This window comes from Osmerus mordax, chromosome 3 (genome assembly GCF_038355195.1).
Source record: "Osmerus mordax isolate fOsmMor3 chromosome 3, fOsmMor3.pri, whole genome shotgun sequence".
Classification (NCBI taxonomy): Eukaryota; Metazoa; Chordata; class Actinopteri; order Osmeriformes; family Osmeridae; genus Osmerus; species Osmerus mordax.
This window is the reverse complement of record NC_090052.1, coordinates 21,154,296-21,169,958: the sequence shown is the minus strand read 5'-3', so window position 1 is coordinate 21,169,958 and position 15,663 is coordinate 21,154,296. Positions and strand designations below refer to the sequence as shown.

The following is a 15,663-nucleotide window of genomic DNA, read 5'->3' as shown; positions in this document are numbered from 1 at the left end:
GGCCTATATTACAAGAGAAATCATTGCCCATTGAACCATTAAATCTAACAGTAAATGATCGACACAGAAAATATCATCATGTGAAAGTCCAAACTTGACCTTCTCCTTGATGTTTGAGAATGTACCTGAACACTCAACAGTTACAAAATACCTAGTTACCTGAGACCAGCTGTTTTCTATTTCCCTCAACACTATTCTACTGCCAGTTGTACTTGTGGAACTGAAAGGCTGTTAAATGATCTTCATATGGTGGAATTTACCTTAGAAATCTGGTGAACTCAAACATGAATCTGCAAGTGGGCCATATGGACGTCCAGTATCACCTGGGACATGAGAGTTTTCAGGCTGCGACTGTGAGGCACACAGGACAGGCAGTAATTAGATATTCATCCAGATATAAGAATGTTGTGCAACTCTCCAGTTTCCCTAAAGCTGCAACAGACCATTATCTCACACATGTAAAGCAGAGATTCCAGAGGGGAATCAGTAGGGACAGTGGTCTTATATAAGCAACTCTCCATTTAGAAGTTTAGTAATGGACCTCTGTTTTCTATCATAAGAATCTGTGCTATGGACTATACAGATGATGGATCAGACTGATTGCACAAACCTCCCAGAACATATGTTCCCCTGAATGTTTGTAGAGGAGCAACTGTGCTGACCCATTTTAGAATAAATTGGGTGAATTTGGTAGAGAAGACAAAGTAAAATAAATATACGTACTTCAGTCAAGTGTTCCAACTTGAACCTGATTTCTGTAGTCAAGTAACCACAATGTCAGTAGGCCATGTATCAAGCTTGTAGATACATGCTGCCATGCAAGCTCTAGTATTTGATTCAGGTGTGCAAGGTAGCTCGACTTAGATTGGATACAATGATGTTATGTTATGTTAACCATAGCAAACAAATTGACAATTGACAAATAGACTGACTGGTTTATAGCCTGGAGGCTATGGAACAATAGTGCAAAAGAAAACATTACAGAACATACTGATATCTAAGCAACTGTCTGGAATTCCTTGGGACATTAAGATAAGAAAGACTGATCATGACTTGAATTCTTTCTGTGGAGCGGTAATCAAGCTCTTTGCACCTACTGAGATTGAGTCCACATTTGAGACTTTTGGTTTATGTTTTCAGTGTTCCCAAAAGCCAACTAAGTCATTTGTATGTCAAGAACAAAACAAAACAATAGCCTGTCTTGTTTTAAAACAAACACTGCATAAACAATTACATTTTAACACCCCTTACAACAAAGAAGTCATGTTCTGATCTGATAAACACCAATAAATGGCTTTTGGTCCAAAAGTTTTGGATGACCTTGAATAAACGGAAACAATTGAAAAGGTCTGTTACATTAAAACAGCCCCACTCCACACAGAACCTGGTCATAACAGATGACTAATTATCAAGGATGTTTTAGAGTTTCAGTTCTCTTGAAATAAGTGTCATATCATGCTTCAACTTTGTCATTGTTGAACTAAGGAGAAGTCAATGTTGAACTATATATTGGTGGGACTGTTATCTCCAACTGATTTGTCATTTAAAAAATATTCCTTAGGGCAGGGGTGTTGTTAGACATAAAACTCTCCTGGGGCACAGGCCCTTATTCATATACCTTTTTTTTCTTCCAAGCTTGCTGCGCACAATGCACCACTCGGCTATAGAAACTCCCCTTGCTTAACCCACTATACAGATCAGGGACGCAAGTTTGATATCAGCTTTGGCAGGGACATCTTTAGTTAATGCGAGCGCACACATTTTTTTCGCATTCATTTGAGCGCAAATACTGTTTTTATGAGCTTCATGTAATATTGTTTTTATATTTGAGTCAAAATAAGATGATCAGTAGGCCTATCATTTAGAAACTATCTTTACTTTTGTAATGTTTTCTTAGCCTATCTCAATTCTGACTTGTGTGCCTAGACCGACACCTGGACTACTGTGTGCGTGCTGCAGGGGCTATTTGGCAACCTTAGAAGAGGGAGCTGACATGGAATTCTGCGTGCATCGGTTTGTGTTTTCGGTTAAACTGCGTTGATTTTACAAGATCGGGATACTGCAGTTATTTTTTTCTGGAATTATCAATCTAAATTAATGCACTGACTAATAAAGTAAATTGTTAAAACTCAAACTTTAGATTTTACAGGGGCACAGCAGATTTATACTGGGGCACAGCAGATTAATACTGGGGCACGTGCCCCAGTGTAAAGGGTCTAACAATGCCCCTGCCTTAGGGTCACTGTTACTCTTAAGGCCACCCTTTCCTAATATTTCCCTTTGTTTACTTACATGGCCAGTCTCAGACACATGTATATCTTTCCACAATAGTACAGTATTTACAGAGCATTGTGTTCATTTTCAGTTTAACCAACAAATTTGATGGCCTGACTTTATTTCTTAGCATTTGGCCTAAATGCCAACAGCCAGTCAACTATCAACCACCTGGACTCTGTGCTCAGCCCAGCAGTCAGTGTCTCTCTACCACCCTCTCCCCACCCTGCTGAGCTCTCAACAGTGACAGGAAAGTTCAAACAAGAGACTTCAGTTTCTGACAGGCAGTGAGAACTGTGTCAGTGGTTTAGCAGCACTCCCTACTGTGTAAAAGACAGCCTTAAGGTAGAGCTTGGCATGGCACAACCAACCGAAAACAATCTCCTTGACATTCGGCTCATCAGTACTGCTATACATACAAGGAAGTTCCCATATGGAAACTTGTTAATAGTTGCACCTTTGTTGATTTTACTTCTTTTTCGTGACATGGAATTGTCATAACTGCATGAATAGGATATGACAGAGGAGTACAAACCCTTCCTCTATTTGCAGGAAGGAGGAAGTAATTGAATTACTCAAATAGAGGATTAAACCTCACTAGTCGAACGGTGCTATAAGTTCCATAATGTATCCTGCCAATTTACAGGATCAATGAGGTGTTTATGCCAAACCACCTCCATCTAGTGGCCAACTTGTGCATAACTTGCGTTCAGGTCAGTGGCCTGCTGTTTAAGGAAGCATGACATACAACCATATGGAAGTCAGGTGGCTGAGAAGTTAGGGAAGCGGGCTAGTAATCTGAAGGTTGCCAGTTCGATTCCCGGCCATGCAAAAATGACGTTGTGTCCTTGGGCAAGGCACTTCACCCTACTTGCCTCGGGGGAATGTCCCTGTACTTACTGTAAGTCGCTCTGGATAAGAGCGTCTGCTAAATGACTAAATGTAATGTATGGAGAATCATTTGTAATAGGTAAAACTCCCAATCAAAATGCAGCGGAGAACCTCACTCTCAGCACAGTATTGACACAGAGTAACCTTGAGAAGACCAAAAAACTAATTCTTGATAACAGCATTTTATTGGTTTTCCTAATCAATTATAAATTCATGGACAAGTACAGCCCTGCAATTAATATCACAAGAGTCTGGAACAAAATAAAGAGAGGGAAGAAAACATCAGCTACAAATGTTGTGGTGACAAAAATGAGGGGAAATATAAAGTTAAACAAAGAAACCATGCTAATCATATGGGGGCAACATTAAGATGTAGTGTTTTGTACATTTTTGTAAACAATAGGCATGTCATAAAAACAATATGGCAAGTAACAGAAGTTACCGAGAAGACAAGCCCAACTGAAGACTGAAACACTGGTAGGCATTAGACAATACAGAACCCTAAAGCAATACCATAGCCCCTTTTCCAGGTCCCATCAACATCATTTATACAAGGTTTAAAAATAGTCACACAAAAATGTGTTTTGAACAAACAACAGCATCTCTGCTACATACATCAAACCTTTTATCCTTTGTCCCTGGTTGCATGTTTTCAGTGATACGAGGTATATAACAGGTAAATTCTAACTTAATTTACCTCACACCCATTCCAAACATTGCAAATAATTCTAGTGGTCAGTCATTGTTCCCTATGATATTGCAACATTGCAGTCATTCAGCCATGTTTTGTGATTGCGTAAGACATAGGGCCATTGGGCAATTTAAAGAAATCTAAAATAAAAGTGAAAATATCCAGCGCAAAAAAAGAAAAAGGCTGGTTGTGGCTATGGAAGACAACGCCATAATTGTTTGAGTCAATTCAATAACAGAAGAGCAAGAAATTACAAGATCACTTTTTGCATGTGAAACATTAAAAAAGAAATGCCTATTTTAACAATTTCCCTACTGGCAAAGATTGGTCAACCCATTTCTCAGCTAGTAGGAGTTCTCTCGGTGCTCTGAGAAAGCATGCCATCTGTGAACATGTGTAGTTTTTTTTACTAATGTGAATTTCAGATCATAAAATTTTCTGCAATGGCTACAAGGCTGCTTCTGCTTCATTACACAGGATATTCAGCCACACATTTATCTAATTCAAATAGTAAAGCAAACCTGCTAAACTGGGTAATCATTTAACTAAAACTAGGGGCGTGAAATACATGATCCCATTTTAATAGGTACATTTTCTTTAAAAAAAATCCCCCCTCCCTCCCCATCTAAACCAATCCTAAACATCTTGAGAAAAGGAGACAAGTTATTTAAACAAATTCTTAGACCAACCCAACCTCCCCACCCCACCCCATCATAAACTATGCAATGCCATCCAAATGTAGGGCTTACCAATCGAATAAGACCCCCTCAAATCCCCCCCCCTCCCCCGCAAGCCTGCCGACGCACAAACCCACCAATCTCACGTCTCCATAGAAACCAAGTCTGTTTGAGATGTTGGACCTTCCATGATCTGTTGGGGAAGTTTCTCGAAAGTAAGAAAAACTAAAAAAAAACGGCTCAAAGTGCTAATTGGATTCATTTAAAAGAAAGTGGAGAGTTGAGGAAGAGAGGGGTGAAAATGAGGAAGGCCATTCCATCGCTGCCCAACAGCTACCTCTATTGGCCCAAGGAAAGCCCTAACACCAAATCTGCTCTCCCAAAAACGACAGGGAAAACTAATATCCCCAAACTCACTGCCCTCTCTCCCTCCAACGCAACTGGCAGTCCTCCAGAGGGATTATATCTGTTATTATACATATATATATTCTTATAAATATATATGGCCCTTATTGAAGAAAACACGAGTTTCACATTGACAAGAAAGTACCATAATCTCTCTACAGCTAGGTGAAAAGTGTTCCCAGTGTCTGTGTGCTGGCAGCAGTCTTATTGTTGCACTCATTCACCAAGGAATAAAACATTAAAAAATAACAAAGCATCGTCTTTGTAGTTGCGAACGTACACCTCTGAAATGAGTGCTTACTGCACCACAGGATTTATCCTTGTACACTTTTTCCTGAGTAATACTTTTATCCTTGTAACAGACAATATCTGAATTCAATTTTTTTTTTTTTTTTTTTTTTTTTTGCTATTTCAGTTCTGGGCCTGTCATCTCCAATGTTATCTTACAAATGTAGTTGATTGGTTAAACACTTAAACACTTAAGCTTAAGGGAAAATAAAACAAGTCCATCGCTACTTTATAGTCGCTTAAAACATACTTTTCAAACTAATGATTAACAAGCAGACCTAAAATAACACTAACAGAAAATGAATACAGACCTTTCTTTACAAAAAGTATATCAACTAGAATTGCATTTGTGGGGAGGCCTAGCAGACCTGATCAAAGGAGATGGGTGGGGCATATAAACACAGCATCAGTGTAATAATTACAAAACATCACCTATAAAATAAAATAACATAAAATAATAATAAAATAGGAGCTCAAAAAAAAAGAACGATAGAAGACCAAAACATGAATTTCCAACAGAATGTTATCCCCCTTCCAGGCCCTCATCTATAGCTTTGGCTTGTTGGGGTTTTGGAACCTGTACTGACTGGCTCGTTGACGTCGGCTAGCAAGCTAGTATACCCTGAGAATTCTGAGACAGGCGTCCTTATCCTGTGGTGGTCCACCTCCCCGTTCGAGTCATTGCCGTAAGACATCGGGACGCGTCCGCCTGACTTGAACTGGGACCCGAAGGCCTGGGCAAAGTTCTCTATCTGGTAAGAGGCCTTGGAGGAGTCTAGGTCCTGCGATGGGGCCAAGGGGTAGCTCTTGGAGGGTTGGGCCTCCTTCTGACTGGCCAGGTCAGACGGGCTGATCTGGTAGGAGGAGGGGGGAGAGGCGGAGTGCTGCTGCTGCTGCTGCTGCTTCTCCATCTGGTCGGTGAGCTCCTGAGAAGGGGTAAGCTGCTGGTGCTCCAGGCTGCTCAGGTGGAAGCTGTGCTGCGGAGAGGAGCTCGAGAGCATGGCGAAGTGGGACTTTGGCACAGAGGAGGGCAGGGATGGGGAGCCGGACTGGCTGTAGCCACACTCCAGAGGGGACGTAGTGTAGACGTTCTTGTCAGAGTAGAGGGGGTTGCCATGGTGGGAGGTGGTGAAAGGGCCGGCGGTAGGCGGGCTAGGGCCCAGGGGAAAGCTGGCGCTGTGGCTGGTGCGCTCCAGAGCCTGCAGCAGGAAGCGGGAGTACTCGTGCATGATGACCGTCTTGTCTCCGGACGGGCTGGGCGAGTCGGCGTCGGGGCCCAGGTCGGGCCCGTCTCCTGAGGGAGGGTGCAGCTCCACGTGCTGGTCACTGAGGTCAAAGTGCACGTCGTGGTGCGAGCCGTCCGGTTTGTGGGTGTAGTGGTCCAGCAGGCTCTGCAGCACCTCATCGGGGATCCCCGACTTGTCGTGCTTGTCCACGCCCATCGAGGAGTCCAGCATGCCGAGGGGCGCCTCGCCTTCCATCACGCCCGACACCACACCCTGGATGACCGACTGCTGGGATGATAGGTGGCCCATGTTGACGTCGTAATCGTTGCCTCCGCCGCCGCCAGACACCCCGGGGCCGGACGCGGCGTTGTTATTGGCTGCATGCAGGTAGCGTCTCTTCTTGAGGAACTGCATAGCGTCGTCATAGTTGCTGCTGGTGGGGCCTGGCTTGGGGCCGGTACCCTGCAGAAGGCCCAGGCCGTCCATACCTCCACCTGAACCCTGATCCAGGCAGCCCTGCTTGGCCGGGGCCAGGCCTCCCTTGTCCATACCCTTACGGTTGGCCTTCTTAAAGGCCATCTTTGGGGCTCGGCCCTGGTGCCCCTGATGCATGCTGGGTCCTGGCTGAGTGGAGGACACAGTGGGATTCTCGACAGAGTAGTCGTGGTGGGTGTAGCCTCCGGACAGCGCAGCATGGATGTGCGAGTCCTCCATCCCGACCGCTGCTGCCGCCGCCGCCGCCGCCTTCTTCCGCTTGCCTCCCTCCCCCGACTTTCTGGATTTGCCTCTCTTTCGGCCAGAGGTGCCAACATTTCCCTGAGTGATTCCGTAGCTGCCGTGACCCATGTCTGAACCGTCCAGATCCATCATCCCAGGCTCCAGACCCCTCTTTATGGCTTCTCCGCAGGTTCGCTTGTGCTTGAGCAATCGATCCGTCCTGGAAAAATGCTGCAAAGGCATTGAAAGCACACATTTGAGCAAGGCTCCTCTCATTTAGACCCGTTTTCCCCTTTCTAAACTCATTCAACTGATACCAACCAACCTGTCTGCAGAGTGCATTGTGTGGACTGAGGAACACCACTAGTATGGTTCATGAGTGTGTGTGTGTGTGTGTGTGTGTGTGTGTGTGTGTGGAGTCAGGTGGCTGAGCGGTTAGGGAAGCGGGCTAGTAATCCAAAGGTTGCCAGTTCGATTCCCGGTCATGCAAACTGACGTTGTGTCCTTGTGCAAGGCACTTCACCCTACTTGCCTCGGGGAGAATGTCCCTGTACTTACTGTAAGTCGCTCTGGATAAGAGCGTCTGCCAAATGACTAAATGTAATGTAAATGTAAATGTGTGTGTGTGTGTGGGGGGGGTCACTGACCTGTTGGCAGGTGTCACATCTGTATGGCTTCTCTCCACTATGGGTCCTCTTGTGCCTCTCCATGTGGTACTTCTGAATGAAACGCATGTTGCATTGATCACAGCAAAACGGCTTCTCTCCTGCCGTGGAAAACAGACAAACATTCGATGGGTCATCATCTTCAGGTCCACCCAACATCCACGTCGCTCACAGATCACGTTTCGTTCGCACTCACCACTGTGGATCTTCTCGTGCCGCTGGAGAAGGTATTTCTGTATGAAACTCATGTTGCATTGGCTGCATCTGAAAGGCCTCTCTCCTAAAACACACACACACATATTATGGCTACTGTGGAAGACATGGGATTTCCACAGACTAAACACTTCCCTAACTGACACCGAACCCCTGAATTTCTTTCAAGAAATGAACTCAAATGCACAAGCCGTACAGCACACACTGACAGCGTCAAATATCAGATACAAGCTGCACAACATGTAAAACATCACCCCAAAATACGTCAAATGATTTGCAATTGAAATATGTGAAGTGTAAAAGAGCCTGAGCCATATGAAGGTCGGTTGGGGGTACCTGTGTGGATGAGAACATGTCTGCGCAGGTGGTAGGAGCTCCTAAAGGAGGCGTTGCAGTGCTCACAGATGTGGGGCTTGGTGCCTGGTGACAGACTGCCCCCATCGGCATCCAGCAGCATTGATTGCTGAAGTATGAAGGAGAAAGAGGACAGGGTCAGTTTCATTCATCCTGTCTCCAAGGTGAACATTTGGAAACAATTATTAGAGTTATATATTAAAGACAATTTTTTTTTAATTATATATATTTTTACGCTCTATTTGGGGGATCAAAACGTAGTTTTTATAATTCCCCTGTTCAGTAAATCAAGAATATTTGTGATTATCTAGTGTTAAAAGGGTTTGCGTGTGGATAAAGTGGGCCTAGGAACCTTTGCTTCTCCTCGTTTCCGTCTGGGCTTCCCCTCCGATCCGTCCCCATTTGACCTTCGACCTCTCCTCCCTGTGGACTGCTTTCCTGGTCGACTCGGCAGCTGTGAAGATGACAATGGGAGAGAAGCAAAAGGAAATCACTTGAGTTTTCAAAACACCCCAACATGCTCTTGCTCCCGTACCCTGTGGAAGCTCAGAGAGCTAGAAAGAAACCAGGAGGTAATGTAATAAACCTCTAAATGTATGGCCTACATCATCTTTCACAAATTTTTGGGTGAAATCTTCCGTTTACCTGCAATCTTAAGCAAAACGGGTGGAGCCTTTATTTATTTTTTGACTTCATTATTCAATACACGCGTCAGTCTGAAAAGCCCTCTTCAAACAAAGGATTTGCATTAATTTCATAAGAGGCGGTTGGGAGATCTGCTAATCTTCAACACAGCCACGGCCCCCACCTCTTCTGTTTTATATGCTCCCTTCTGCCATTTTTACTTCAATTAAAACTTTATTACAGAAAAATGGCAGATTCACAACAGCATTTGTAAAGAGAATCAGGGTGCACGTAAACTGCGTGTGCGAGACCGAGTCTAAAGGAGCTCACAAAACAGTGTATTAGATTAGGGGAAAGCTTAGCCAAAACAAACCTAGACTCATTTCCTCTACTCAATGAGCAGAGCACAGTGGTCTCAAAATGGCTGAACACTCAGATGTATGTCATTATCCTCAGAACAAGGAGGACCATTTGAGGCCCCAAAAAAAATACACATAGCTGTAGGAATTCCTAAAGGAATCCCCCCCTCCCAAAAAAAACCCTGCATATGCAGTTTAATGTAGCTATAGGTTTCTGCATGACAAGCTGTGAAAGATTCAGTCTTTGTAACAGTTCCTGATACAAGGAATTATGCAAATATGAAGTTGTGTTTGCATTCACCTTTAATATAAAATAAAAAAAGATGTATATATAAAATGTTTGTTACTAGCATGCCAGGGGGCCTGATACTTGTGCATGTGCACAGAAGACAATTGAAATGCAACCACAAACAAGACAGCTGTGTCCTTTTCGATACGTTTCCATTCATGCCGACAGACCAGATGACGACATCATCCTGGGACAGAGTGATTTATATATATTGTATTGGAAGCCTCCTGTAGATTTATGCCAGCATTACCAGCCCTACTCAAGCCCCGCCTCCACACCCCTCCTTTCTCTCAGCACATTCTCCATCCTTCTAGCAGGACAACCAGCACCCAAAAGCAATGTAGCAGTCTTCCATAGCTATGCCCAGCTGTCATCCTTAATGTGACTTAATGCACTTAAATCTAAAGATTGGCCTGTGCGGACAAAATCATATTAATTAATTAATTAATAATAACACACAAAAATGTAAGTTCACGAATGAAATGAGGTGCAAATGTAGAATGTCGTAAACGATCACACAGCTCAGCATGGCAGCGGGTCTTACATTGCTCATACTGAGGTCGTGGACCAGCAGACTTTGGTGGCTGCCCAACGACACCTCCATCAGATCGCTGCTCTTGCCAGAGCTTCCGGGGTACAGTGGCAGCCTGTAGTCGTGCTCAGACAGCTTCTCCTGCTTGATCCCCATGGAATGGATGTAGTCCCCGGTACTCCCACACCCCATGGGGCCTCCCATGACACCCATCCCGCAGTCAGGAGAATCCCGCTCCTTCTTCAGGATCATCTCCTGAGGTGGCATGTCCTGCATGATCGAATGGGAGGCCAGCCGGGTGAAGCTGGTCACGGGGGGCAGGTGGCTGAACATGATCATGCCAGGGGCGTAGTTGGAGTCCATGCCCCCGTTGGAGCGCAGGAAGTCATTGCCTAGTTTGTCTTGTATGATGCTCATGATGGTGTTGGGCAGGTGGGCAGACTACACGGAGCACACCTGAGACACCCTACAGAGAAGCAGAGAGGTTGTGTTGGACAACAGCAAAACACACACACACAGCCAAACTGCCTGCATTACTTTTACACGGCTAAACAGAGTCAGATACACTTTTTATGAGTCTTGCACTCTCGGTCTTGCAGTCTCAGATATCCAAATCAAGTCTTTACAAGGACTACAAATGTGTGGGTCAACGATATATTTTCAATTAATGACTAACAATATTGCCTCTTTACAAGAAAGGTACGAACAGAACATTCTGCCAATCGCTCAATCGGAGCTAAATTTAGCAGTGAAACCTTGACACCAGACATCGCCATAAGCAGAGAGGATTGAACTTGCATGTTAATCTGTTTGATGGGCCTACTTGGCCCAGTCATCCAATTTGCATGGAATTATCTGTGAACGAGAGCCTTGACACCAGGAAGCCGGATTCCAACATTCTGTTACATACACATTAAAGTACATGCATCTATTCATCAAAAGTATATATACAATAATTACCAGAGATGTGAGATTAAGACTTGATGACAATAACACAACTCTGTCTAAAAAGGTAAAATAAACATCAAATGACTTAATTAATAGTCTGTTGGTCATTTATTCTGTTCATGTTGTGGAGTAAACAATAGAAAACTGGCTACAGGCCACAGTGGATGCATCTGAGAGGATCAGGTTATCCTCTCATGACCTTAACTATGAGGAAAAGGCAAACAGCAATGGCAGCAATCCATTTATATATCCTAGACTAGAGTCGGTCTAAAATTGATGCATTAAGAGAGATTCGGATACAAAGGTTTCACTGGAAGTAAAACAAGGTCAAAATGAGAAATTAACATGATAATTGATCAGACATTTAGATGGATGATTACTAAAAGTATTAGTTATTTTTTTACTTTAAAGGATTCAGGAATGTTTTGTTGAGTATTTAGCAAAAAAATATCCCTAGATGAAAAAAGAAAATGTATTGCATGACCCAAGACAACTTCATTGTCTGCAATGCAGACAACCATTTGCTCATGGCACGTAGCTAGTTAGCTAAGCTGGCTAGCTAACTTGTTAGCTCGTACAGGACGAATTGTTTTCTGGCTGGGAATTGCGTTGCTTTTAATCTGAGAACTCTACCGTACAGACACAAATAAACTTTTCCAGTGAAAGATACACGAGTTAACGGAGCACTGCAGACAAAAGCTGCGATTTTGGCATCCATCGTGTGTTATACACACTCAATCCAAAAATACTTAAGAGCTCTGGAAAGCTACCAAGCAATTAGCCATTTGGCTAACCAGTCTGCCGGGGCCCTTTGTGATGCTGGATCATGCAATTATTAATACGGCCATTGCCATAACACCATATACTAAATAAAGTGGTCTGCAAGTATCTATTTAGGAACTTTAAATTCTAACCGCATGCGGAGATATAGATTTCCCGTCTGGTATCCTTAAATCGGTTCCATGTTAGGTAATTACAAATAATACCGTTTTTATTGGAGTCCTTGTGATGAGTTGGCTTGTGCGCGCAAGCGTTCTAAGACAAAACTGTCGGCAACATTCGATAGCCTAGATGTAACACTATAAATAACACAGAAATAATCGCCAGATCACTTCAATCCGTAGCTGGCGAATGTTAAAATAAATACTGCCTGGAATGTCTACCTAACGAATAGGCAATTGTGGCGAGAAAAGACGGATGGTGCGACTCAAGCAGCAACGTTAACCCCCATAACAAATGGCCCATGCAACTCGAGCGAACAATTGATGCTCAGCTCCAATGCTACAGCTGGCGAATGCTAGCTAACTAATGTTAATGCGTTGGGCTTTGTTGTCTGTCCCGTACGCATGCTTGAGGACTCCGCGTTGAAATGCACCCAAAATATACATCTTTTAAGTTATCTTACCAGTGCATGACCCCAGCTTTCTATTTCGACTTGTTTTAATTCACCTTCGGTCGTCCGTTTCAATTTTAGAGCCCAAACATTGTTCTCCTGCAGCTGCTGTATTCTTCCATCTTGTCTCAGCGCGGGGAATTCTGGGTTTAGCTAACGGACGGGTCCTGAGAAGAGTCACAGACGGTTGCTTTGATCTGGGACAGGGGAGCAATGGCCGAGAATAAACCGCAGTGCGGGAAGATTTCCTCAGCTAGGATTTTCATTCTCTTTAGTTGTCTATAGAAACAAACACAGAAAACTGAGGTTCTTTATGTGGAATAGATCAAATTAATCTGTCATCGTATGTCTTTGTTCGTATTTGTCTAATAAAAAAAAAGGAAAGAGACATATTTTAAAAAGAAAGTCAAGAAAAAAAACTTTGGCTGAAATAGTAAACTGCTTGGTTTGGTCATTTTAGTTTTTTTGTTTGTAATGTATTTTATATTATTAACATGCTCATGACGTGTACATGTGGAAACATGTATTGTCTGTGGCAGTGTTGTGTGTGTATATAATAGGAACATCTATTTTATCTGTACCACCCCAGATTAATCAACTTGTCGAGGTAAAACCTCGCAGACTTTGCTCGTTTCTCATTGTGGTCATGTCTGAGAGGGTGTCTCTGGATCCCAATTACTGAAGAAATAGGACACGTCTTGTCTTAAAAACGTAAGATGATCGAGCTCTGGTTTTCAGTGCTGCTGGATATTGTGACACATTTAGATCAAATGAAATCAGTCCCTGAAATAGCTTCACACTAATTAGTCACTGGTCTGATCTCAAGTAAAGAAAGCAACCAAGAAAGCAAAAAAATATATAGGTCTAACAAACATTAAACTAGAAAATGTAAAAATGTAAATTAGTAAGTAAATGTAAAACTGTAATTATGCATAGGCCTGTATATATATATTTTTTACCACACACCATTAAATCTCATTTTATTCTGACTTTCTCCACACTGCTAAATTGTATAATTGAAATGGAGATGGTATAGAAAGAATGCAGACAGTTTCAGTGGACTGGGTTTACATCCCCCTTCGTACGAATCTTTGAATTCACTCCCCTCTTGAGAGTGCTCAAAATTTGTATTAGCATTCAAGTAATCAGATTCAGCAGCGTGACCATCCTAGCCTGGGGTGTATCTGCACTCCTGCAGAGCTCTACGGGATAGTACAAGATCAGAGTGGGACAGTGTTCACTTATGGGCAAGCATTGAAGGTTCACCTCTGTTTGAACTGAGTTCATCTGCTCATTGCTTGAAGATATCTAGGAACCAGAGATTATTCCGAAGACTTGGTTACCGTAAAAGATCATTTTGTATTTCGTTTTACAAAACACACAATTGCTCACAAAGTTGTAGGTTGTCTCACTTCAGTGGTGTTTTTGTTCATCTTTCCATCTGTCTATAAGTAGCTGGAGCCTAGATGGGACATTTAGGCGTCATGACTGTGCTCCAGGTAAATCTATCTGCTCTCTGTGCAGAAGTGACCCAGGGAAAAGCTTGCCTGTATCTGCACCAGTTCTTGACTATCAAGGGTGAATAAGGCCGTTGGAGAAACAGGAAAAACAATCTCACATCATTACCATTTCTAGTATCTAAGGCAACTCGCCAGGTTCCGTGACTGCTCATATGATGGTTATCAATTGTCTTTCCTCATCAATAATTCACAATGCATTGCATTATACTCTGTCTCTCCCTCTGTCTGTTCTCCCCCCAAATCCAGAATGAGGATACAAAACAACGAATGTCTGTATGTGATCTGAATTATTACATGATTGTCTGTCATTGAAAGCTATATAGCTGTGATTGACAGCCAAGACATGCAGTAGATTGGGGACATATGCAGAATTGGGGAAATATCCTGTAAGTAACTGTGCATATTTGAATGAAAGGATCCTTTATTCTGAATGAACATTGTACAACACAGTGTTTGTCTCAGTGATCTGTACAAAACTGAAAACATGCCTTGACAAAAAAAGGTTAAAATAGACTAAGTACACAAGCTGCTATCAACATTTAAAATGTATTATTTTCAATGTTCAGATTTTTCTTAATAAACACCATTGATGTTCAGTAGAGGCAAATCAAATAAAAATGTATAGCCCTTTTTACAAGCAATGTCACAGAGGGCTTCACATACGCCCATAGAACTGCCATAGGTACGTCATTGACATATCCCATTTCCCACCAAATTCACGCATTTTGTTTCACTTGATTTGGTGTGGAAGTTGTATAGTCTCTCTGCCAGCAGACTAAGAAGCTTGGATGGAAGCCCAGTGATCTGGCTCCTGTTTTCAGACAGTTTTCTATTCTGACTGAAATAAAATAGTCTAATCTCTCTCATGTTCATGACCCTTGGTCATTATTCCTGTTGGATGATGCTATGCCTGGGGTGCTATAGATCTTCCCATCCTCAAAGTGTGGGTCTCGCGGAAATTAGAAGTCGACCAGTGTGTCTGTAGGCGGAGATATTGAGAAGCAATATCACATTTGATCACCTCATACATATTCATGTTTATTACTGTATTCTGCAGTAACTCCGTTTTGGTGAGAAAATTTTGAAAGCAACTGGATTTCTATCAAAATGTGTTTATGATTGCAAAATTGTGGAATGAAAGTGTGTTATCTCACTACTATAATTAATTTACAAACTCAGACACACTGGGGAGGCCCAGCAACATTATCCCATTACATCCCCTTCTAATAGATTACTTTAATATAAACATATTTACTATCCGACTATTATAATACATTCATACAATCGTTTTCATGGAAGAAGGCAGAGAGAATTACCAGTCTCTCAGCAGTTTAAATAAAGTTAAACCAATTATGTTTAGAATGACACTCAAAACCATAAAATGATAAAGCATAACAGATATTTCATATGATTAGCTCAGATTTGCATATTTATTTAATATAAATCTGGAATTAATAAACAAACAGAAAATATACCAACAACTAAAAACTCCTCTCTGGTGAAACCATCCTCATTTCATTCAAACACATCTATTTACGGTCAAATAGATTACTGGGCTCCCTCGCCCCCTGATGTGACTGATAGCAATGATCATGCT

The 15,663-nt window shown here is 42.6% G+C and overlaps 1 protein-coding gene across 1 annotated transcript; it reads right to left on the bottom strand.

The window, feature by feature from the left end:
* Positions 1–5,333: 5,333 nt before the first annotated feature.
* Positions 5,334–12,641, bottom strand: LOC136941251 (zinc finger protein 281-like). The gene is made up of 7 exons (XM_067233701.1): positions 12,559–12,641; positions 10,218–10,671; positions 8,754–8,855; positions 8,384–8,510; positions 8,031–8,114; positions 7,817–7,935; positions 5,334–7,400 (listed from the first exon to the last, which is right to left on the bottom strand). The coding sequence occupies exons 2-7, from the start codon at positions 10,620–10,622 to the stop codon at positions 5,769–5,771; spliced, it is 2,469 nt and encodes an 822-aa protein (XP_067089802.1). The 5' UTR covers positions 10,623–10,671; positions 12,559–12,641; the 3' UTR covers positions 5,334–5,768.
* Between the last annotated feature and the right edge of the window lie 3,022 nt (positions 12,642–15,663).

What these genes read in the sequence shown, in the direction of transcription:
- LOC136941251 (XM_067233701.1), bottom strand. Translation starts at nt 10,622, where the DNA reads ATGAGCATCATACAAGACAAACTAGGCAATGACTTCCTGCGCTCCAAC. An exon ending in GGAAACGAGGAGAAGCAAAG is followed by an intron (nt 8,511 to 8,753) that starts GTTCCTAGGCCC and finishes TTCATACTTCAG; the next exon opens with CAATCAATGCTGCTGGATGC. An exon ending in GCACGAGAAGATCCACAGTG is followed by an intron (nt 7,936 to 8,030) that starts GTGAGTGCGAAC and finishes TTTCCACGGCAG; the next exon opens with GAGAGAAGCCGTTTTGCTGT.